A 25,179-nucleotide genomic window follows, 5' to 3' on the forward strand; every position below is an offset into this window, starting at 1 on the left:
GGCCTGGCTCCTTGTGGAGAGAGGAGGGGGAGCCTCCTGCTGGCTGGACAGGACAAGGCCATTCTGGTCATGTGGTCTCCAGGTGAGTTATCTAAAACCTGTCACATTCCTTGGGCTGCTGGCATAGTGCCTGAAGGGTTCCCCCCCCCCCCAGGAGTGTCTGCTTTCTCCTAAGACTTGGGTGATATCACAGCCCTTTTCAATTATCTTTGTCTTAAGGAATCCTAGGAGGAGAAGACAGAAAAAAGTTCTATTTTGTTCTAGTTCAGGCAATTAATGCTGAATATACTCACCAGTATTTTGTGACCTTTAATTCTTTTCCTTCTTTACTTGTCTTTCCTTAAAAACAAAGGGCAAAGGAGCTGCATAAGGTCTGCTCCTTGTAACCACCAGGACAGGTCTCACTAACTTGGCTATAACTTGCTTCGTATTGAGTTCCACACACATTTTAAAAAGGAATCTAGAAATAATATGCTTCAAAGTGGTAAATCTGATGCCTTGGGCATAAAATCCAGGAATTTGTTAAATTTGTACTGGAGATCTGAAGCTAAAGTTGAACAAGCAACTGCGTAATAGGATCAAAAGTAGAGGGAGCAAAAAGACATCGAAAGTGACCAGGGATATTTCTTTTTTTTTTTTTTTTGGCCAGTCCTGGGCCTTGGACTCAGGGCCTGAGCACTGTCCCTGGCTTCTTCCCGCTCAAGGCTAGCAATCTGCCACTTGAGCCACAGCGCCGCTTCTGGCCGTTTTCTGTATATGTGGTGCTGGGGAATCGAACCTAGGGCCTCTTGTATCCGAGGCAGGCACTCTTGCCACTAGGCTATATCCCCAGCCCCGACCAGGGATATTTCTAAGAGAGTGATCAGGGGTTGCCATGGATGGCTATGCCCCATCAAAGAAGCAGGCTTAAGGCTTACACCTCACTCCTCAGAGTGGGGTACCCCAATTGCCACCTTGGCCTGAAGGGGACCAGGCTTCTCCAGATCCTTCTGGACGACTGGGACCCAGCCTGGTGGCACCTGGCACCTCCCCGATGGACTCTGCCTGGACGGCCTGGAGCTGAGGATGCTCAGGTGGAGCCCTCGGTTTAATGCTAAGAAGGTCCTAGGTAGTGGGGAAAATCAAGTGCACCAGTCTGTTCCATTCTTCATGAAAGGAATATCTACATTCCCAACTTCCTGGCGGAAATGGAATGGTCCCCTGTGTGGCAAACAAGATTGTCTGTAAGATGAAAGCAGATCCTGGAGGAGAACCCTAGTGATGTCCCCCAGGGATGGGGCTAAGTTCTTTCCCAGAAATGCATTGAGGAGGATCTGGCCCACCCTGATGGGTGTTTGTGCCCCCCTCACTGGGGTATGTGCCAGGGCCAAATGAAGGCCCTTGGCTGCAGAGAGGAGAGACGAGGCTCATGTTTCTCCCAATGGGGAGGGGGCTGGCGGCAAGGAGGAACATGGGTTCCTGGGTTTGGTTCAAGTGGAGATGAGGGGTGGGAGAGAGCCAACACCACATGGCCTTAATCTTCTCTGCAAGACTCAGGTGAGGTCATCTGACAAGTGTCAGTGGGGGGAGGGCAAGGTAGAATGGAAAACAGGAGAGGACAGCTGGTTTTGAAGTTTTTTAGCTCCTTGAATATATTGCATGGGGGGTGGCCAGGATTAGGTAATCGGTGATTTGTTTTGTTTTGTACAGAAGTAAAGACCCGTGAAGGAGAGAGTCTGGAGCATTTCTTCATTGTTTTTGACTGAGATAGTATGACTTAATTCCCCTTTTAAAAACTGCTGCTATGTGTAGTCAAAATATTTTAAAGTTAGGGACTGTGGGTAATTTCTTACTGCATATAGAAAAGCAGACCTATGTTACGAGCACAGCTCCTGGCACATGCCTGTGATAGGCAGGTATTTTGGAAGCAGAAACCAAGAGGATGTTGTTCAAGGCCCAGCCTAGTTAAAAAGTTATTGAGACCTCATTCCAACCAATAAGCTAGCAATGGTGGTCTGCCCATGTAAGTCCAGCTAAATGGAAGGTGGAGGAGGTAGGAAGATCATAGCCAGAGGCTAGCTCTGGGCAGAAAAATACAAGACCCTTTCTGAAAAAAGAAATAAAGCAAAAAAGGCTGGGGGCATGGTTCAAATAGTAGATCAGGGCCTCAAGTTCCTGCATCTAGACTAGGAAACAGCATGAGGTTCGCAGGACCTCCTGGTGGCCCCTTCCAGTCTGCCCCCCACCCTCCAGTAACTCCAGTCTGGTTGCTAACATCTTACATCAGTTTTTCCTCAAACTAAATGAACTTTAAAGTTGGCCTATGTCTGCTAGAACAAACCTAGAGCGAAGATCAGTAGTCATTCATTTTTTTCCTCAAAGTTTGCAGGGTTACCAAGCCCTTGATTGGTGCTGATAGGGCTTTGTGTTCCTGCAGAGGTGGGCAAGATTACACAGGTGGAGGTACATTCTGCTTTGGGGGGAAAATCTAGCCTGCAGCCAGCAGCAGCCACGACAAGGCCATGGGACCCACTGCAGAGTCAGGAATCAGAACACACCTTCTAGCCAGCTTCCCAGGGATTCTGCACAGCCAACACAGGGAAGCCCCTTTTAGGGGCCAGAAAATCGCACATCCCGCACTGTTCCTTTTTTTAGGTTCTGTTCCACCTTGAGGTCCCTTGCTGCCCCCTACAGGCCAAATTATAACAGCCTGGGACGGACTTTAAACTACAAATCATTACAGGAATAGGCATGAGTAGAAGATTCTAGAAATTCCAGATGCTAAGTTGCATCACTGCGACATTAGTAAAATGTGACAAAGTGCATCAACACAGGCTGCCACAAATTCTTCTCCTAAAGGGGCCTGAGAAGAAAAATATGAAGTCAGTGTGGGGGCTTATTTTTCTGGCTCATAGGAAAATGATCAGTGAAAACACGCGTAGTGGCTTAACACATGCTCTTGCCTTAGAGTAGAGCATCTCTGGAGGTTCCAGGAGATGGATTTTGGCACCTTTTGTTTCTAGGTCTTGAGAATTGGGGTCTTCCCTGCATTTCTTTGGCATTCGTTCCCAGTGAGCTCATCGGGTGCTGTGGGAGAGTCAGTTCCAGTGAATGTCTGGAGTAGGTGAGTGAGGACGGCAGGCAAGCTTCAACTGAGGGGCTCCAGGGTCAGCGCCTCCCTAGCCAAGCAGTGTTCACAGACCAGAGGAGTCCCAGTCTGTTTAAGGATGCCGGTGGAACTCCCAAGCATTTATCCTGAGCAGCAGAAACCAGGATACAAGGACACCTGCACTTCTATGTTCATTGCTGCCCTGTTCACAATAGCCAAGACATAGAAACAACCCAGATGCCCCACTACAGAGGAATGGATCAAAAAAATGTGGTACCTATATACAATGGAACTTTACACAGCCACTAGAAAGGATAAAATAATGGCATTCATGGGAAAATTGATGGAACTAGAACAAATCATGTTGAGTGAGATAAGCCAAGACCAGAGAGACAAATGGTGCATGGTCTCCCTGATATGCAGATGTTAGATTTAAGACACAATGAGATATGACAAAATAAACAGGACTCAAGATACCAATACAAAGTGAGACCAAAAGAGGACAGTCTTGGGAGAAAAGCACCAAATAGGAAGACCCAAGGGCGTCTTCATATGTACATAAAATAATATACAGACTGAAAAGAACTCCAAAGATAAGGAAACAAAGGACCTCTTCTTAATGTGACTTACTGTTTTTAGATGACTCTATAGTCTTTGCCTCATATATAGTGTATACAGCAGAAGGGCCCAACAGCTGCACTGGACATTGATGAAAGTGAACTCAGCAACTCAAGGGCAGTGATGGGAGGGAGAGAATGAGAGAGAAAGAGGGAAAAGATGTTACTAAGCAAAAGGAAAGAAAGGTACATATCACCCAGTCTGGAAGAAATAGTTTTTATTAATGTTTGTAGGGTTCATAAGCTTTGTAGCTTAGAATAATGATGTTCATCATTGTGAAGGTTAAAATGTGTAGTGTGAAATTTATGTAGTTACTTAATCTCAATAAAGAAAAACCAAACCAAAACAAAAGGATGCTGTAGAAGTGACTTGTGTGTGAAGGAAGTTTCTCGTGGTCCTGTGTCAGTGACACAGCCCTAGTCTGTGTGAGGAGCTGGGGCTCCCATCCCAGCCAGTGTCCTGTCCTCCAGGACTGCTGCTGTACATGCTGGGCCAGATGTTGCCCTAGGAGTCCCTGCTTCCTGTTCACCCCCTTCTGCTGACCATCAACGCAGGAGTCCTAGTTCCAGTGCAGCCTCTGGTCATATAGCCACCTTGTGCCAGCCTGTGGAACAGGTGGAAGTCAGTGTTGGTGGTGCACCTGTCCACGCCACTGTGGATATGCAGCACGAGCAATGACACCATTCCTTTGGCTCTCTTATTCCTCTGGCTTTATCACCCTTGCCCCAAACATCAACTTTGGTCAAATCTAAAGTAGGTAGTAAGCCCCCAGGTAAAGTGCTGTGGCAGGAAGACAGGGGAGGTAGTGCAGCTGGACTGCTTTACCCATTGCTGTTGTAATTGTCCCTAGTGTTAGGGCCATGGCTTTTCCTGAAAATGCCTTTGATGTCACAATAGTGTTGGCGATTTCTTCTTCTGAGCTGGTTAATGCCATAGGCCCTCCTGAAATTCTTATAGGGAGAGCTCAGGTGAGCTACAGTGTCAGGCTAAAGGTGGTTGTGTGCTCTTAAAAAATCTTCAACCAGGGCTAGGAATGTGGCTTAGCTGTTGAGTGCTTGGCTTGCATGCATGAAGCCCTGGGTTCGATTCCTCAGTACCACATAAACAGAAAAAGCCGGAAGTTTTGCTGTGGCTCAAGTAGTAGAGCACTAGCCTTGAGCAAAAAGAAGCCAGGGACAGTGCTCAGGCCCTGAGTTCAAGCCCCAGGACTGGCAAAACAAAACAAAACAAAACACTTCAATCATAAATGACTTGAAACCACTGTCCTCTTACCTGTCACTCAGTTATACCACAAGGGGGCAGAATAGTCCACCAAAGCCAGCTGAGCTGCCACAAGGCTTTCATCCCCAACATGAATGTTATACATCTATTCATTAGGAATGAAAACTAAACACTCCGGTGAAACATATGGAAACATAAAATGGCGCTCATGTAGTTAGCAGAGGGTACATGACTGCAGCACAGCCTAGAATTCCAACAGAATGTTCTTGGAGTTCGGAACAACTTAATCAGGGAGATAAAAGGTCTTTACGGCTTCCCCAATCCTCATATTAAGAGTTACTCTCCCCATTTTCCTCTACATTTTAAAATGGAAACAAAATCTGGTATTTTCTTGATGCATCAATACATTTCCCCCTCAGCTTCCTGGAGAACAGTAAGTGAAGAAGATCTATACACATTTGTCTCCAGTGTGGTGATGTGACTTCAAGGAGAATCTCCCTGTTCCGGTCTGGGATTCATCATGTGTGTTGCATGACTCCATGGCTGGACACATGCCTGTCACAGAGCCAGACAGCTTTGGGGGATTTCTTTGAGACTATGTTCTTTACTCTTGGAGGCAGGTACCAGTGGCTCACACCTGTCATCCTAACTACTCAGGGGCCTGAGATAATGAGGATCGCAATTCAAAGCCAGCCTGGGCAGGAAAGTCCATGAGACTCTTAACTCCAATTAACCACCAGAAAACTGGAAGTGGTGCTATGGCTCAAAGTGGTAGAGTCCTAGCCTTGAGTGAAAAAGCTCACGGACAGGGCTCAGGCCCTGAATTCAAGCCTCATGACTGACAAAAACATTTAAAAAAAACACAAAACACACACACAACTACTCTTTCCCACAGAGGAAGCAAGCTGTAAAGTCTGCATAGCCCTGGATGCTTCCTGGACAAGGGTGATTCCTACTGCTGGATCCTGCTGGCTCTCCACCTTAGCACACAGCTCCTGTCCAGGAGCCTCTGTCCAGGGTTGGGTGAACTGGTGCATGTGTCATCTTGCTATGCTGTTGTGACTCAGTGGTCACCAGCCTCCTACCTCTGGCTGTTTGTGGCTGCTGTCGGCTGCCCCTGTCCAGGCAAGCCCAGAGTGTCGACTTAAGTCACACTCATTAATCCACCCTCGACTGGCTGCACTCCCCAGGTCTCCAATAAGTTCAGGGCAATTTTCTCTTCATCCCACGAGTGAGCTTGACTGCAGCCATTAGCTGCACAGCCAGAGGAAAGCTAAGTGGGTACCAGAACACAGGTATATATATGGAAGCATCCAGGGCCAGCGGGCAGGGCTGCTGGTCACTCCAGATGGAGCCTGGTGGGACATTTGGCTGGGGTGTGTGTGTGTGTACTAAAGGAAGGTACTAGTTTCATTGGGGGGTGGAGCTAGGGGGCCCTGGGGCTCTTTGAAGGTCAGGTCAGGGGAAACAGTGGACTAATGGGAGCAGCTGCAGCTAGGTGTCAGTGGCCCCTGCACCTGTCCAGGTGAGGAAATCCTCCCATACCTGGTAGGGGCCAGCCCTGGTGAGTCCAAGTATGGAATGGAGAGCACTGGTTATAGCGCCATGCAGGTAGTTTTGCTTAATGCAGCCGACGTTGGGCTTAGAGACCCAGGCAGAGAGGATACTTTATTAATGCACTACTCAACAACACCTAGACTCCCAGAGGAGGGCAATCCTTCAGAAAGATGACACCTCAGGCACAGCCTCCGGGCCACAGGGCCTAGGCCCAGGGAAATTTTCTCCCCTCAGGCATTCTTTCATCTTCTTTTTTCTTTGTTTGGGTGCTGGTCCTGGGGCTTGAACTCAGAGCCTGGGTGCTGTCCCAGAGCTTTTTTTGCTCAGGCCTAGCGCTCTATCACTTGAGCCACGGCTCTACTTCTGGATTTTCGGTAGTTCGTTGGAGACACGAGTCTCGCAGGCTTTCCTTCCTGGGCTGGCTTCGAACCTCGATCCTTCGATCTCAGCCTCCAGAGCAGCTAGGATTGCCGGCATGAGCTCCCTAAGCCTGGCCGATTTCCCTTTCTGAGATCACGCAGCCATCGCAAGTTCACCTTCACCGGAGGAAGGCAAGGTAAATGTGGCCGCCTCTCCCGGTGTCAAAGCCAGCCCCACTCCCCCTGGGTACCGGACACCGGCCCGGCCAATCCCGCCCGGGCCTCAGCCTCCGGTCTCCACGCAACAATGGAGCGCGGGCGGGCTGACGGCTCATTTGCATACCGCCGAGGCTTGGCCAATGGGCGCGCAGCGGCCTCGGGGCGCCCTGTTGCCATCCGCGTGCGCGCATGTGCGCGTGTGACAGCGGCCGTGGCCGTGGCCGTGGCCGTGGGAGGCGGGCCGCGGGAGCCCAGGCGCGCGGGGACCGGCCCGGGCTCCCGCTTCCCCAGCGCCTCGCGGCCGCGGGGCCCGGCCGAGCTCGGAGACCACCCCGCTCGGGCCGGGCGCCGCCGTGATGTCGGTGGCGGGGCTGAAGAAGCAGTTCCACAAAGCCAGCCAGGTAGAGGGAGGGGGCGGGCGGAGGCCAGGAGGGAGGGAGGCCGGAGAGGGGTAGCCCGGGAGGGAGGGAGGGAGGGAGGGAGGCTGCGGCGGGGGCTCGGCGGCTGCTCCAGGGCGCGTCTCTCCATCCCAACCCCGGCCCGCCGGGGCGACTGGGAGCCCACTGGGTCCTGCGGTGGAGGCAGGTGGTAGCCGCGGGGGCGCGGGAAGGCCGAGGATCAAGGGCCCCCCAGCTTTGGGGCTACAGGTTGAGGTCCCGGGGACCCCGGTTCCCCGCCGCGCGGGTTGGCCAGGGCCGCGGGTCTCTCGGTGGCGGGGCCGCCTCCGCGCGATCGCTGGGTGGGGGGGGGGGGTGGGGGGGGATGCTGAGCCCTCGGTGCTGCCCGGCCGGGCGGGCCCTGCTGCGCTCCTCGCGCGGGTACGCGAGTCTGCGCCGTGGCCCGGCCTCCCCGAGTGCTTCGCGTGCCGTCCCGGGCGGGCACCGAGCGGGCACCAGGCGGGCACCGGGCTCGGCGCTCCCAGAGCTGACAGTGCGCTGGGACCTCCCCAGCAGGCGGAGGCGGAGGCGGTATCGGATTGGAAAACAAGAGGTGCGCCTCGGGGGCCCGCGGTGGGGGCTGCAGGTGAGGCTCCCGAGGACCGCGTCGGCGGGGAGAGGTCCGTGGCTGGGGTGTGGGAGTGGGGAGGGAGGCCGGGGAGCAAGAGAGCGGGGGTGGTGGAAGCCTGCGTGTGTTTCTGCGCGCTCTCGTGCGCGCGGACTGCAAGCCAATGCCTTCTCCAGCGTCGCAGGCTCCTGGAGCAATGGTAAAGAGCACCGCCCCCCCCCCCCCCTCCGCGGCCAAGCTTGGTCTCTCCAGCAAGGCCGAAGATGGTGTTCTGCCCAAGCCCTGCTTCCCAGCCTCACTTATGCTGGAACCCAGGCGGACAGGTGTCACCCAGAACCCAGGCTAGTGTGTGACCGAGGCCCCTGCCGCTCCTCCTGCAGGCAGGGTCTGAAAGGAAGCAACTGAAAGTCTCTTCTCGATGGCTGAGAGGCCCTGCTGCCCCCACCCCACTCACACCCCTTCCAGGAGATCTGTTTCTAGCCCGGGATTCTGGGCACCCAGCTCTGGGGGGTTAGGAACCCCAGAGCAGGGTGTGGGGCAGATAGTAGCATCACCGCAGGACCCGGCACGGTGAGGGGTCTGTGGGACATTGGTGTGTTGTTTGGCTTTTGGGCAGGCGCACATCTTGACCAGCGGGCGAGGACAGGACAGGAACTACTGATTTGGGGAGATTTCCAACATGTTTCTCTCCCCCCCCCCCCCGTTTTTAAATTGTTAAAGTGATGTACAGAGGGGTTACAGTTTCATAGGTAAGGCAGTGAGAACATTTCTTGTCCAACTTCTTACCTCCTAAACGTTGAGTGCCAAGGAAGGCAGACTAAATACAGACTAGAAAGCACCCACAGCTGGGCACAGCTCTCTGCAAGGCTTGGTGAGTAGACCACCCCGTGGATATTGAATAAATGAAGTTCCACGGCAGAGTTACACAGGAAGGAAAGAACCTGGAGAGCTCAGGGAATGGGTGCCATGGAAACGGGGGAGAGTGCCTGTGAGGACCCCAGCAAACAGCCCAGCCAGTGCTGGTGGGGACTGGAGCCAAGCAGCTGGGTTGATCAGCCATGAGGGTGGGTGAACAGTGGTCCGGGCAGTGCCAGAGAAACTGCTGGTCATTTGCGGTACTCAGTCTTCTTGGTGCTGGCAAGGAATGAGCCAAGTTTTCTAATCAATTCTTTACTGGGTATGGATTCAATCGGGACATGTCTCAGAGACTCCCTTGAGCAATTCTGGCTCTCTTCTGACCACTGACCAGAATGAGTGGTTGAAATCCTCAGAAGTTATTGGCGGGAAATATTCCACTAATGGCAGGTGGTTTGGTTTAACCACTCAGGACCAGTCAATTAAAAATGAAGCAGGCAGGGGGCTTGATGTGTGTGTGTGTGTGTGTGTGTGTGTGTGTGTGTGTGCTTTTTGCATGAGCTAAAATCCAGTTGTGACTTCATTTGTTTTGTTTTGTTTTGTTTTTTTTTTGGCCAGTCCTGGGCCTTGGACTCAGGGCCTGAGCACTGTCCCTGGCTTCTTCCCGCTCAAGGCTAGCACTCTGCCACTTGAGCCACAGGGCCGCTTCTGGCCGTTTTCTGTATATGTGGTGCTGGGGAATCGAACCTAGGGCCTCGTGTATCCGAGGCAGGCATGCTTGCCACTAGGCTATATCCCCAGCCCCAGTTGTGACTTCATTTGAAAGAAAGACCTTACATTTTCTTCTGGCAAGATTTAGTGGTTTAAGTGCCCAATAGATAAATGTTTAATTTGTTCTAGAAGCCTTTCTAAGAAATCTTGCAGTGCAACAGATTGGTGGAGAATTATTGTAGGGAGCACAGTAATAATAATAATAATAGCAATAAAGCGCACCAGATATTCTCAAACAATATTTTAACAGTGGGTTTTAATTCAGAGACAACTTTCCTGAGGACAGGAGAAAGGGAGTCCTGGATGATGTCAACGACTATTAATTCCCAGCAATGCAGGCTTGGCTCCATCCCCATGGGGTCTGAGGCCTTGGAAATGTGACTGACCCAGGGGGACTTGGGTTTTCTCTTGGTGTGAGTTTGAGGTTGTAGAAACAACGCTCCTGTTCTAAACTTGATTGTGGTGAATGTCTGCACAACTCTCAGTATACTAAAAACTATTAAGTTGTGCACTTTTGTGGGTGAAGTCTATAGTATGTGAATTATACTTTGGCAAACCACACACCCATGTGTGTATGTGTGTGCATGTGTCAGTGTGCACATGTGTGCACAAATGTCAGTGGGTGCATGTGTGCAGGTAGATTTCTTGTGTGTGCATGCGAGGGTCAGCATGTGCATGTATGTATATGTGTGTGTGTCCATCTGTCCAGTTCCTGAACCTTCTGAGTAATTTACTACAGTATTCAGAGAAAGGCATCGATGACTCATAGATCTTTGATATATATGGTAATCAGGATTATGGCAACCTGAGATCATTTTTCTCAACCACAGGCAACACAAAGCTATGTATAACTCTGGGTAACTTGTCTTTCTTTCTTTATGGCTTCCTGGTCCTGGAGAGCAAGGTTGCCTTCCTTTACAGATTGTAAATTGTGAACCCTGGTGATTATGTAGCACATAGACCCCAGCAGGAGAGAGAATGAATCAGACTAAAATGATGGGAGCATCAATGGTTATTCACAAAATGGAGTCAATTCTTTGCTTTAGTAGATGGGACTGGAACCTAGGGTTCTTAAATTTGTAATGAACCATTTTTTATTTTGACAAGATTTTTCAATGGAACAGTTTACTTTTCTAGCAGGGATACACCAAGAGTTACTAGAAATAAATGCAAATCCAGCCAGATGTGGTAGTTTACACCCATAATCCCAGCTACTTGGGAGGCAGAGGTAGGAAGGATCACAAGTTGATGCTAGTAGTCCTTATCTGAAAAATAAAGCAGAGAGGGGGCTGGGATGTAGCTCAGTGGCAAAGCGCTTGCCTAGCAAGTACAACGTCCTGGGTTCGATCCCCAGTACCAAAAAAGAAAACACAAAAAAATACAGTTAAAAAAAAACCCAACCAAAAATAAAGCAGAGGGGGTTGAAGGTATGACTCAAGTTGTAGACACGAGGGCCTGAGTTCAAATCCCAGGACCAGTGGGGAGTGGGCAGGCTAAGAAATACCATTGAGATGACATAGTAGCTGGTGCCACACTTAGTGCCTGAGCAGTGAAATGAATGTGTGCCTCATAATGCTCACACCTCTGTGGTTGCTCACGGACTTGATGTCTTGCAGGAACTTTTTGTAACAGTGCGTGAGGCAGGCAGAGGAGGACCTCTACACTGGTCTGCAGTGGGGATTGGGTAATGACCACCCTCAGAAACTTCTTCCCTTCCTAGCCTTGATCTGTGCCATGAAATTTTAGGTGCCATTTTTATTTCTTATCTGTCTAGTGATGACATCCATGAACTCTGCTAAATTCACCTCTTTAGGTAGCTACACCCTTTAACCCCTGTCATGTAACCTTGAAATAGGATAGGGGGCAGGGATCTTATCTCAACAATTGGATAATGCCCTCTCCCTTCTCTTTTAATGCATTAATCACAAAGGGGCCTTATGCCCTGTGCTCCCCAATGCTCAGGCTTGCTTCGGGTTGGCTGTGTATGGGCAGATGCACCACTCAGGCTTGTCTTTGTAAAGGAAGAATACGGTGGGGGTCTCTAGGGAGAGACTGTTTCTTGTTTCACTTTCTCATTATGCATAGAGAAAAAGGGTGCTGTATGCAATCCATGACTTTTTCCTGTAGATGCAACAGAAAATATATTAGCTGAAACACTTTTTCTCTTTCCACATAGATAAATTAATCCAGAAAAATATGTGAAAAAAATTTTTTTTGTCAGTCCTGGAGCTTGGGACTCAGGACCTGAGCAAAAAAGCGGGCTGGAGGCATGACTCAAATGGTAGACACCAGCTGTGAGCAAGCAAATAGTGCAAATTTGAGAGCCTGAGTTCAGACCTGCTACTGGGAGAAAAAAACATTAGAAAGAAGAGATGATTCTATTATTTAAGGTTAGTTTTTTTTTAATCTATTTCCCAGCAGATCCCAGGAAGTGTTGAGCTGGGAGAAGGGTCTGGGGGTTCTAGAGGAGATCTGGAAGAGTGGGGCCTGAGGGTTCTAGAGAAGATCTGGGAGAAGTATCAGGGGGTTCTAAGGAGATCTGGAGGAGAGGGGTCTGGGGGTTCTAGAGAAGAGCCGGGAGAAGAGCCCTCCCTAGGTGTTCTAGAGGAGATCTGGAAAAAGTATCTGGGGGGCATTCTAGAGGAGATCTGGGAGGAGTGGGGTCTGAGGAGGGTTCTAGAGGAGATCTGGGAGGAGAAGGGTGTGTATGGGGGGGGTTCTATGAGGAGATCTAGAAGATCGGCAGATGCCAGCTCTTCTAGTTCTTGGAGATACCTTCTTCCCCAGGGTGCTTTCTTTGCCATCCTTGGGTCGCCCGCACATGTTTTTATGAGCACCCACCAATCTTCCTCAGCCCAGTGTGGGTCCTTTCCACCAGCTCTGGATCTTTGTCTTAAACTCTGACATCTCCAAATGCTTCTTCTGCTCCCACCATCCATCTGTGTGGAGCTGTGACCATGCCAGGCTGAGCCCCTCGAGCCCTCCTTAGTGGATCTGCTCTCTGAGACATAGTCTGTTATCCACAGCTGTGCCTTTTCTTTCGTTTGGGTCACAACTCAGTGCCTCACGTAGCTTGGGATGACAGCACGCCCCGCAATGCCCAGCTATGGGTTGAGAAGGGGGGGGGGGGTGTCTCGTGAACTTTTCTGCTCAGACTAGCCTTAAACTGTGAGCCTCCCGATCTCAATCTCCCAAGTAGCTAGGATGGCAGCCACATGGCTCTCTGCTTTTGAGATTCTGATGACATGCCTGTCATCAGAAGAGACTTGAGGTCACACAAGAATCTGTTGTTATTCACAAAATTAAGTCAGTGTCCTACGTTTGTGATAATGTCCACTAGCCTCCCTTATCTTCTCAGATGGGTTACACCTGTTCCAGGCCAGGCAGCCAGCGCTCCCTGTGCTCTGAAGAGGGGAATATGGGCTCTGCACAGCTCGCTCCTGCCTGTTCACAGGAAGGCGGGCTGGCTAGCACGGAGACTTTCCCTGCGTGGCACCGTGGGTGACTGCAGCAGCATCAGGGGTGAGGGCAGTGAGCTGACAAGTCCTGATGCAGACTGGTGGGCTAAATGGGCAGAGCCACAGAAGGCAGCTTTGGCAGGAGTGGGTGCCCGTTGGCTCTGCAAGGACTGGTGAGGAGTGAGTCAAGTGTTATTCCTTTGCCCGCCCCCCCCACCAAAAGAACCCAAAAAACCAAACAGCAGTTATTACCTAAAATATTATTCTGTCCCTTCAGAGCTTGCTTGGTTGATTTTTTTTTCTTCTTTTAATAGTGTTGGGGTTTGAACTTGGGGTCACCAGAATGCTAAGCAAATGCTCTACTACTTGAGCCATGCCCCGTCTCCCCCAGGGTCGATGTCTTGATTGATGGAGGAACATCCTGGACCAAAAATAAGGTGGCCAGGCTAGGGTGTAATACAGGAGTTTCATAGCATGAAAACAAAACTCCATAATTGGTCTTGAAGAGTGAAGATTTGGGCTCTTAAAAATCAAACCATTCTTTGTTTGATTTCTCTTGCTTTTCTGCAGTGGATGGAGGCCCAGGTTTATCAGGAAGAAGTAGAAGTGGAAACAGGCACATCCAGGAGAATAAAGGAATTTCTCTTTGCTTGTCTTTTCTTTTTGGCCCCTGGCTAGACCTTGGCAAGCCAAGTTGTTGAAATGTGCCTTTTGTTCCATTCCGTTCTGTTCTGTGTAGAGTGCTTTGAGGTAGAACTTCCAGAGACCGACCCTCCTGCTGGGGTGGGGGGGGGCAGAGCTCTGGGCTGTGGAGATCTGGAGAAGGGGGTGCCTGTTCACTGCCTGCTGGCTGTGAGGATTGACGGGACCCCAGGGCTGTGAAAGCCATGTGAGGTTGGGCAGCATGAAGTTTTGGCATAGTGGAATATGGAAATTGGAGCCGGAGGTCTCACGCTTGCCGGACTTTATGACCCTGGTGAGCAGCTAACTTCCCTCTGGGTTTGGTTTCTTCATCTGCAAATGCCATAAGGGGTCACACTGTCATTCATCATTTGAAAAATAATTGGAATGAGTTTTATCTTGTCTTTTTATAGTACTGTTACCATTGTGCTTCCTCTTCTGTTAAGCTCATCTGATGCTCATTTGGCATCTGTGTCTTAGTTTTTCCTACTCTGGCATGAGGCACATTTTCAGTGCCTTGTTCAAGAAGGCCGTGCCATATGTTTTCTGCAACTTGGCATATTTGGGACTTTCATCAGTTGCCTTCTGTCGCGAACAGCCACGTGGTGTATAGTTTTTCAGGAAGAAGGCTTTATGTATGAAAATGTAGATGCTGCATTGTGTTTTGATGTCTCCTGCTGGGAGAGAATATTGAGGTATTAAAGTTGGTTCTGTGCTAGTCCTGGGCCTTGAACTCAGGACTTCACACTCTCACTGGGCTTTTTTTGTTTTTAAACTCAAGGATAGCACTCCACCACACAAGCTACAGCTCCATTTCTGGCTTTTTTATGGTTAATTGAAGATAAGAATCTCACAGAATTTTCTGGCTGGATGACTGTCAAGCCTCTATCCTCAGATCTCTTCCTCCTGAGTATCTGGGATTACAGGTGTAGGCTGCCAATACCCAGCTTTGAGGTATTGCCTTGAAAATCCTCCCTCCCTCCCTCTCTGACTTCCTCCGTCCTTCACACTCTTCATCCCTCATGCTTTTGAATTCTTATTGACTACTTATTCTTTTCATTGAAAAATGTCACCAGAAAAAAAATTAAGATTGAATCTCTTTTTTTTTTTCTTATTGATTTTGCTAATACATGAGCTATACCAAGCTAAAGTTTTTCTACTAAGTGATAGTTTATTGTTTCCACACTTTCATACACATCTTCCTACGCATTCATACCCATCCCCCTCCTAGGATGGGCCCACTTTCTTATACCTTTCGTGCACTGGAAAGATATGCCAGCGACCTCCGAGGGGAGGGAGAAGAGGTCCTTAAGGAATCTGTGGTTTTTATTCCGCCTTCCTAATTATCTGGACATATGATCAGATCAGGGAATATAAATTACTCTGTTGTTGCCTGGATGCTGTTTCAGTTATTTTCCAGAAAGATGTTCTCTGTCTCCCTCTTCCTCCCTGACTTCTCAATCCCTTAACCGATGCCCTTGGCAAACCTCAGCCAGAAGACATGACCCATGTCTTTGGTCCCTTCCTGTTGGGCCCCACACTCGGGCTCCTTCAAGCGCAGCCACAGCGCTTGGCTGGCATGAAGATGTTAATGTATGTGTTTGGCATTAATGCTGCGCTGAGGGAGAAACAGAGGCTGTCATAGAAGGCTTGTGGGTTATTTTTTTTTCTTTATTGGAAACACAAAGTACCATTTGTTACTTGGTGCATGTCATCCGAGGGCCTCATCAGAACGCACAGCAGTTGTGTGCGAGGCCCTGCTGGGCGCCGACTACCTCATTCCGCAGAGAGATGCAGAACTGTTCCACGCAGATAGAGCAGAAGGAATCTTTGCTCCATTCACATAGGAATAGAATGGCTTTGTTCACGAAAGAGAAAAGTCCCTCTAATTGTTCGAAATCTATGAATTTTAAATTAAACGGATGGCCTTCTATAGTATATCTTTAAGGGGCAAAATTAAGCTTCGCGGGTGTGCGTTTAGAACCTGCTGCCTTGTCTGGTGGCGTAAGTGAGTTTAGCTTTCGAGTTCGGTTATTTTGTTAAAGATGTTATGTTTGCAGCTGCCAACATAATGAGTTTGGTTTTGGTAAAATTTTATAGTTTTAACTGAGAAAATAATTGTAAATGAATATTCTCTTGTTCCACATGGGATTTGAAGCGACTGGTAAGAAATAGGAATGAACGGTGCCATAGAAGAAAGGGTGATGCAGCACAATCAGGGAGAGTGTATTGGAGAAAGGTCAAGGCTTGTATGTAGGAGAGTCTGCACATGTGAACACATGTGTGAACAAATCTACAGAGTTACTGTTGTTGGCCATCGCATTGGGAGTTTGAGCTTCCTGGATGCTACAGTAAAAAGGTGGAAACAATCAACCTGTCCTTTGTCTCTACAAAGGACTACTTAAAATATGTGCCCCACCAAGCAGGGGTACACAAATCAGATATCCCCAGAGATAAGTGGCCAATCAGAGGACCGAAGCTCTGTGTAGCACACCACCCCAGTGTCTCTCTGGGGGCCTGCATGAGTGAAGGCTTCTGTGGACCCCTAGTTAGAAGTACTTCTGTTCAGAAGCATTTGCTTTTGAGTAGCAGCCATAGTCTGAGAGCTCTGCCCTTGCTCCTGGAATGAATCTGGATCATATATGGAGAAGAGCAGGAGTGAGGAAGTGTAGCTGGATGGGACAGGCCCTGAGTGCGGACGGATTTGAGGCTCTTGTCCTGCAGTGAGCTATACTTTAGGTCAAGCCACAGAGAGAGAGAGAAAGAGAGAGAGAGAGAGAGAGAGAGAGAGAGAGAGAGAGAGAGAGAGAGAGGGAGAGAGAGAGAGAGAGAGAGGATGTGGCCAATCTGTGTGGCGGTGCTCTCTTGGTGTGCTGCCTGGGCACCTGCTTGCCTGAGTGTCCCTGTTTGGGCAGATAAGGCATGGTGTGGGTGTCTCCTCCAAAGAAGCTGGGGGACAAACATGCCAAAGCCCAGAGTGCTGGGGTGATAGCGTGTGAAGAATGATGTTTGTCTCCTTTGAATTTTCAGACTATCTGCCTTAGAACACTTTCCCGATGGACAGTTCAGTCTTCTGTTTTCCAAACCTCTTTAAAAGTAAAAGGAGGGCTGGGAATATGGCCTAGTGGCAAGAGTGCTTGCCTCGTATACAGGAAGCCCTGGGTTTGATTCCCCAGCACCACATATATAGAAAACTGTCAGAAGTGGCACTGTGGCTCAAGTGGCAGAGTGCTAGCCTTGAGCAAAAAGAAGCCAGGAACAGTGCTTAGGCCCTGAGTCCAAGGCCCAGGACTAGCAAAACCCAAAACCAAAACCAAAACCAAAACCCAAACAAATAAAAGTGAAAGGAAACACATAGATTGTTTAGAGGTAAACGGAGACCTATTTCTGCAATTTGTTCTTAACATTGCTTAGTAGAGACAGAGGAAGGAAGGGCTTAGGAGGGGTGGGAAAGTAGAAAGAAGAGGAGAGAGATGGAGATAAAGATGAGAGAGAGAGAATAAAAGTAAATGAAATGAAGTCAACTTTAGGGAATTAGGTAAAAAGGTGTTAGAAAACTCTAGAAGGAACAGCCTTGGTAACACTGTAAACTGTCTTCTGTCTTTGACTAAGGATCTCCACGACTTTAAGGAAATAGAAATGTGTTGTTTCAAGCCACTAAGTTTTCTAGAAACTATGACAGCAGCCCCACTGGGATCACTTGGGGGTGGGGGTGGCATTTATACCTGAGCTCACAAGCAGGGGAGACTGGGTGGGAAGCATTTGCATTTCAAAGAATTGTTCCCCAGGCCCAGATAAACTCTCTTTGCCATGGGCTTAGCTGCTCTGGCCTTGTTTTGGAGCTCCTGTCAGCTGTGGTTCTGTCTGTGGTGGAAAGAAGGGAGGGGTCTTCCCATCCCACACTCCTGGGATTGATTTGCATTTAACTTTATTACATTGTTACTTAACTATGTATACACTTACAACTAAGTGGTAACTTGTTCATGCTGCTTGAAGACAATCATAAATTCCAAAATTATTCCAAATTAAATGCAAATGAAACTATAAACCCAATAAAATTCAAATGAGCACCATCAAGTTAATGTCACACTAAATCTGAATCAGTGTTCTAGATGTCATTTTGTACACACTTGGAAAGTTCTAGCACATTATCTTTGTTTCAACTAAACTGTGCTACAGAATTAGTGTTCTGTTGAACAAAAACATATCGGAATTAATTCTATCTCAATTTGTAGTTCTTGTTATGAGTGAATTCATGTTAGGCAATTTTGTGGGTTCTTTTCCTTGGTGTTACTTTTATTATTATTTATGTTCCTTAGCATTTAGATCTAAGGTGAAGTTTATCTTACTTATTTGCTGTGGTGCTGAGGTTTGAACTCAGGGACTCTTGCTTACTGGACAGTGGCTCCATCACTTGAACGTGTGCACACCCCCAGCCATTTGGCTTGAGTTATTTTTCAGGTATATTTCGTGTGTATTCTCCATCAGTCAGGTCCTGTTCAGAGGCTAGCAGGCTTTCTGAGAATGGACCCCACAATGTCTTTTGTTTATGTAGGCCTGGGAGGTGGGGTATAAATCCAGGAGAATGCTGGGTGAAGTAGGCTGACCATTTATGTCATCATACACTCTCTCCGGAAGTTCCTTCCACCCCACGGATTCCACGCTGTGTGTCAGGGCACTAGTGCAGAACCAGAGAACTCCAGCCATACTGTGCGTAGAGCAACCCCTTGTCTTTGGCATGTGCCTTGCTGTCAGCTTCCCATGCATATTAATATTTGAAGTAAATTATGCAGATATGCCTTTCTGTTTAACATACTTCCTCTTCTAGTCCAGCCTCCTTGTTCTTTAAGCCAACCCTGCTGGGGCCCGAGTCGCTGCTCTGAAAGGTTTCCTTAACTGCAGTTGTGTTTGAGAAGGAGTCTTTAGCGAGTTCTCGGCCCTGCCTGTTGGCTTGGTGGCATTGTGGGACCTGTGGCCTTTGCCCACTGCTCTGGTTTTATTTCCTTCCATTTTCCCTTGAGTGCCCATCTGTGCAGTTAAACATAGTGATCTGCTGCTTGCTGAATCCATTTGCCCTATACCCGTGGTTCTCATGTCCGGGCATTCTTGGTTATCACAGTGGTGTGTGTGTGTGTGCATGCGTGCACGTGTGTGTGTGTGTGTGTGTGTGTGTGTGTGTGTGTGTGTGTGTGTGTAGAGTCAGGGTTGCTTACATTATGCAGACAGTGCAACAACAGATTTATCTGGCCTAAATATCAAGTGCAGGTTAAAAGGTAGAGAAAACCTGTCCTGCCCAGTCCTGCCTGGGAGCTTTGTTTCAAGTGCTCTCAAGCTAGAGGCCTGTCCTTCAGTGCTATGCTTGGCAATGTGCCCTGGCCTTGAAAAACAAGTCAGATAAACAGGTCCTAAGATCCCTCAGTCCTGGTCAGTTGCCCGTCCCAATAGTCTCTTGGTTCTGGTGGTCTCCAGGTCCCTATGGTCTCCCAGGGCCTCTTGTTCCTGATGGTCTCTTATCTTGATGTCTCTTAGTCCTGATGGTCTCTTGGTTCTAATGGTCTCTCAGTCATGATGGTCTTTTGGTCCTGACGGTCTTGCAGTTTGATAGCCTCTCATCCTGATGGTCTCCCAGTCCTGATGGTCTCTTGGTCCTGATGGTTTCCTGGTCTCTCTCAGTCTCGATGGTCTTTCAGTCCTGATGGTCTGGCTCTCATGCTTGTGGACTCCCAAATATTTTTTTTGCAATCAACAAAGAGCTGGCCATTTTGTCCATTTACAGTAACTCATGTCTACTATTGTTATCTTCAAAAGCTTTTCTCCATTGAGTTTGAGTATTAGTGCGTTAACTCTTTCGCTTAACTGTGGGCCCTCTCCTATCATTGCGCTAAGACTTATGTGGCTTTATAGTACCTTTGTGCAGTAAAGAGTCTGAGCAAGTGAGTGATGAATGCCTCTTGTGTCTTTGTATATGGTTCCTCCTAACAAGTTTCTTCAAGGATGTAGTTTTTTTTAAAAAGTCCAACAAGTTAAATATGAGGTTTTGTTTTTAATAATTCAGGTTAAGAACTATAAGAAGTTGTCATATGTGTAATCACGTGTGTTTACTTTGCAGCTGTTCAGTGAGAAGATAAGTGGAGTGGAAGGAACAAAGCTGGATGATGAATTTCTGGACATGGAAAGGGTATGGACATTTTCCACATGTAAATCCTGGTAGAAGTTCGGTTTCATGTGATAGAAGGTGTACCTCTAGGGTCAGGGCTAGTACTTAGAGGGGAAAGATGGGTTGCTTAAAAAAGCAGGCATGGATGATGCACTGCAGAAGGATATTATGTTTGAGCCCAAATCAGAACCTCCAAGGAACCCCCACAGTCCAGACAGGAAGCAGGATGCGGCTACTGGCTCCCTCTGGTGGTCGGAAGTCAGGATACACCGCAGATGAGCATAGTCGATGCAAGGCCATTGAGTTGGAGTCTTGCATACTTTTCTGCACAGGCTGGCCTGGAGCTGGTATCCTCTGGATCCCAGCCTTCTATGTCATTAGAACGATGGGTGGACTCGATATTGGTTGACAAGGAGTCTTGCTGACTTTTCTGCCTGGGCTGGCCTCCAACTTCAGTCCTTCTGATCTCAGCCTCCCAAGTAACTAGAATTATAGGAATGAGCCACCAAGGCCTGGCTTTAACTTTTTTTTTTTTTCCCCTGCCAGTCCTGGGCCTTGGACTCAGGGCCTGAGCACTGTCCCTGGCTTCTGTTTGCTCAAGGCTAGCACTTTGCCACTTGAGCCACAGCGCCACCTCTGGCTATTTTCTATATATGTGGTGCTGGGGAATTGAACCCAGGGCTTCATGTATACGAGGCAAGCACTCTTGCCACTAAGCCATATTTCCAGCCCTGGCTTTAACTTTTAATACTAGCATCCCCCAATGTCACTGGGAGGAGGTGATGTCTCCACATCCCCAAACAGACAAAATTCTGCCTCCTTCCCAGATATTGTGAAGATTTCTTTTTATTGGTGTTAGAGGTATCAAATTAATGAAAAAAAAAAGGTGTTTCTGTTTATTCTTCTGTAAACCCATGGAGTTGGTAATTTACTGACATTTCTATGTATTTGTCTTGTTTTAAGAAAATCGATGTCACCAATAAAGCTGTTGCAGAAATTCTTTCCAAAGCCACTGAGTACCTCCAGCCGAACCCAGGTACTGCTGGACAGCCTTGCCGTGTTTCCTTGCCTGTTTGCTGTCACTGCCCTGATGACCTCAGTTGCTTAGCATTTGGTTGACATAATCTAGAAACAATACCCCCGTACCCCAAGAATGAATTCAGTTTGTAAAACTCAAATCTCCAATGACATCAAGGAGTACAATGGGCCACGGTTACATCCCATGGAGCACCTGTGTGACCTGGGGCTCATGTCCTGTGGGTGCAGAGTTGCTCTTAGCAATGAGGCTGGTGTCCTCACTGGGGCTCTTCAGAAGCCACGAATCATCTTCCAGCTCCTGTCTCCTCCCTCCTGTTCTCCTGCCTCGTGTATTCATCTGAGAAGGTTTTCACTGTGTGGCCCCAATGCCCAAGAAACAATTCGTGGTAAACATGAAGCAGGTCCTAGCAGGCCCTTGGTCTCAGCAGCTTCCTAGACGTCCACTCCGGACCTCCAGCTTCTCTGGGTGATGAGGCCCTCCCCACGCAGAGAGCACGGATCCCACAGTGTGTCCTTCCCTTGAACAGCTGCCTGTCCTTTCTAGGAATCTGTGTGTAGTTATTGGGTGTCCATCTGCCATGGGAACCAATAGAAACCTCCTAAAAAGGCAGAAGGGAAAAATTTAAGAACATAAGCTAGGTTAAAGGGCTTTGAAACAATATGATAGTAGCTTATAGACAGCTTATCACAGCTTATAGATAGCTTACAGTATTGCGCTCTTGCCCCAGCCTGGTCAGTGATGGAAATGAGTCACACAAGTCTTAATTACTTAATAAGTGCCCCCCCTTCTGTACCAGAGGCTTCCCGGGTGCTAGGGCACCCCAAGCCACAGTGCAACTGGTTCAGCACCCTTGAGAAAAACGCTGGAAATTCAGAATCTTAGGCTCCTTTCAGACTCTTCACAAGATCACTGGATTGAGAGGCACAGATCTAGAAGGTATTATTATAAATAACTATCTCAGACTCCCCAATCTAGTGTGTGTCATCCTCTAGCTGGGGGAGTGGAGTCTGACAGCCTTAGCTGGGGGTTCGATCCTTAGATGTCCCTCTTTGTTCCCTGTTAATGTCCTTGTAGGCTGTGCCTGCTCCCTCTCTACAGCTTACACCGCGGGACCTCTCCCTTGCACCCTGTGCCTTCTCGGGGCAGTGTCCAGCCCTGAGTTTCCCAGCCTCGTGTCCTCTCCTCTCCCGGTTCTGCCTCATACTGCGGGTCCTGGCAGCCAGGCTGTGAGCTCCTCAGGGACGGACAGTAGCCCGAGTCTCTCTCGAGCCTGGTTACGAGGCTCAGTAAACAGAGGACAGAGAGGAAAAGGGGCAGTGACTGCCACCCCTCCCCTGGGACAGGTGGCTCAGCTGCAGGTTCTACCTGGCTGGTCTCTCTGACCAGTTGCCTCATCCAGGTTCTGCCTACGGAATGTGGGGATAGACACCTCCCTCATGACCTTGAGCACCACCATTTCTTGGGGGCAGTGGGGTGGCTTAAAAGTCCATGGTGGCAACTCTGTCCACACGGGCCCCGAGGTGTGTGTGTGGGGGGGTGCATCCATGTCTGACCTGGCCGTGTTGGCAGAGGACTCCTTGCCGCCTCTGTGTGCCGTGATCCCTGAGGGGGCTGTGCAGTAGTGGGCTTCTGCAGGCTCAGGCATTTTGTTGGAGGCACCTCTCTTTGGCAGCTGCTCTGTCCCCCTTCCCCCGCCCCCTGTAACTTTAAGGAATTACAAATGGCGATGTTTTTAAGCATACAGAGCTAAGCTAGGAATGCTGAACACGGTGTCGAAGATCCGGGGGCAGGTGAAGACCACCGGGTACCCACAGACGGAGGGCCTGCTGGGCGACTGCATGCTCAAGTATGGGAAGGAGCTCGGGGAGGAGTCCACCTTCGGTGAGCATGGGCAGGCCACCTGGCGGGCCCACCTATCCCTGGGAGCACACAGGCAGGCGGGGAGGATGGTGGGGTCCCTGAGGAGCACGCGGGCTGGGCAGGGAGGGTGATGATGGGGTCCCCAGAACCCTTTTGTGTCTGATGAACTGGGCAGGAAAGAGTCTCAGATTATGCCAGGCGCTGGTGGCTCACACCTGTAATCCTAGCTACTCAGGAGGCTGGGATCTGAGGATCATGGTTCAAAGCCAGCCCAGGCAAGGAAGTCCATGAGACTCTTTTCACCAGTTAGCCACCAGAAAACCAGAACTAGCTCTGTGGCTCAAAGTGGTAGAATACTAGGCTTGAACAGAAGAGCTCGGGGACAGTGCTCAGGCCCAGAGTTCAAGCCCCACAACTGACAAAAAAAAAAAAAAAAAAGAAGTGTCTGACTGGGGAAAGATGTGCTGTCTCCACCGAGGCAGAGAATGCAGGGCACATTCTGGGTTTGAGTTCAGGAAATTCCATCTTCCAGAATCAGTGAATCTCCCAGGAGGTTATCATAGAAGGCCCAGTAGATTTGATGTGGAACAGTGATTGGTTTCTACTTGTATTTCACAAGATCCTATGTATGTTTCCTTCTTAAAAAGTGAGGTGAGGCAGAGCTGGTTGTGGTGGCCCATGCCTAGAATACTTGGCAGGCTGAGACTGAGAGATAATGATTCTAGGCTAGCCCTGATAGAAAGAAGTTTGAGAGACTCCATCTCAATCAATGGCTGGGCATGGGAACACATGTCTGTCATCCCACCTATGGAAGAAGGTCTGGCTCAGTGCTGTATGCCTGCCATCTGCAAGGACCTGGAATGCACAAGTAGGAGGATTACAGTCCAGGCCAGTCTGAGCATAAAGTGAGACCCTACCTCGAAGGTAACTGTGCAAAGGAGCTGCGACTCCAGTGGGAGAGCACCCACCTAGCAAGTAAAAGTCCCCAAGTTCAATCCCCAATCCCGCGCATGCATGTGCACACACAGTAGAATGAGGTAGATGTTGACTTGGGAAAGCAGTTCTGTCCAGTGCTGCCTTTGCCAGGGGCATTCCTCCTGGAGCACAGCAAGATTACTTCTCATAATCTGCAAGAGCAGACTCAACATCTGCAGGCAGAGTGGCCCTGGTATCTACTGCAGGCCCTCTGTGGCCTCAGAGAGGGCTAGAGCCCTAGGACCATTTGCAAGGACATTAGGGAGTGGGCTGGAGGAACCCCACAGCTTAGGACAATAGACTAGCCTTAGTTTGCTTCTATTGTAATCGTTGCAGGTTCATACTGGTTCTGTTGTGAAGGAATCTTTTCATTGTTTACAAAGAGAGACTGTATCCTGGAGCTTCCAAGGAGCTCTGGGTACCAGTCTGCAGAAGTGCCCAGCTCCCTTGGCCGACTGTAAATGGAGGGGCTTTATCTCCACCTCGTGGCTAACATGGGAAATGCTTTACTCTGTCTGTGTCCTATTTCATCCCCGGTGAGGGCACAGCAGGCAGGACCCTATAGAAAACAAGACTCCGTTGTTCTGTTGGAGCCATAATGTAAGGTCTTAGAGTGGGGGCATTTTTATAATACCATTCTCAGGCTTGCAGAAAACGATTAAACAAATGTGTCTGTGAACCTATTATTCCACAGAACCATTTTCATTTGTATTTCCTACTCAAGGCAATGCATTGGTAGAAGTTGGCGAATCCATGAAGCTAATGGCAGAGGTGAAAGACTCCCTTGATATTAATGTAAAGCAAACATTTATTGATCCGCTTCAGTTACTACAAGACAAAGATTTAAGAGAGATTGGGGTAAGTGTTCTAGGTTAGAAGTATGCTGGTTGCTATTTAAAATGATATTTATACTTAACGTTATTGGGAAGTTTCTGCAAGGATTCAGTGAGAGGATCACCTCCTTGCAGTGGTGAGGAAATAATCAGATGTGCTGTCCTGGTCACGTGTGGGACAGCACCAGGCTCAGCCCTGTCTCTCCTGGGGGTGGGAGGGTGGGGATGGGCGCCCCGCCAGCCCTGTCCCATGGCCTGTGATGACAATACACAGGGACAGGTCCTTCCAGGGGTCAGGCCTCACCTGGGACATGGGCAGACACCCTTCCATGTGGCTGGGTCAGTGAAGGCCTTGCGAGAGAAAGTGCCCCAGTGGACAGAGCCCCCGAGAATCTGGCCAAAGAACCAGGGTGGGGTGTGCAGTGTGTGACCAACACATGGCAGGGTGGGGGGCCTGGGGCTCCACAGGGAAGGAACCCTTGC

The 25,179-nt window shown here is 49.1% G+C and overlaps 1 protein-coding gene across 1 annotated transcript in view; it reads left to right on the forward strand.

The window, feature by feature from the left end:
* Positions 1-7,322: 7,322 nt before the first annotated feature.
* Positions 7,323-25,179, forward strand: part of Sh3gl3 (SH3 domain containing GRB2 like 3, endophilin A3) — a 36,204-nt gene continuing 18,347 nt past the window's right edge. The window contains exons 1-5 of the mRNA XM_048368905.1: positions 7,323-7,463; positions 19,942-20,010; positions 20,953-21,025; positions 22,766-22,909; positions 24,588-24,721. Coding sequence (XP_048224862.1) covers positions 7,419-7,463; positions 19,942-20,010; positions 20,953-21,025; positions 22,766-22,909; positions 24,588-24,721 — 465 coding nt within the window. The 5' untranslated portion in view covers positions 7,323-7,418. The remainder of the gene's footprint in view (positions 7,464-19,941; positions 20,011-20,952; positions 21,026-22,765; positions 22,910-24,587; positions 24,722-25,179) is intronic.

Source organism: Perognathus longimembris, chromosome 20 (genome assembly GCF_023159225.1).
Source record: "Perognathus longimembris pacificus isolate PPM17 chromosome 20, ASM2315922v1, whole genome shotgun sequence".
In the NCBI taxonomy this organism is placed as follows: domain Eukaryota; kingdom Metazoa; phylum Chordata; class Mammalia; order Rodentia; family Heteromyidae; genus Perognathus; species Perognathus longimembris.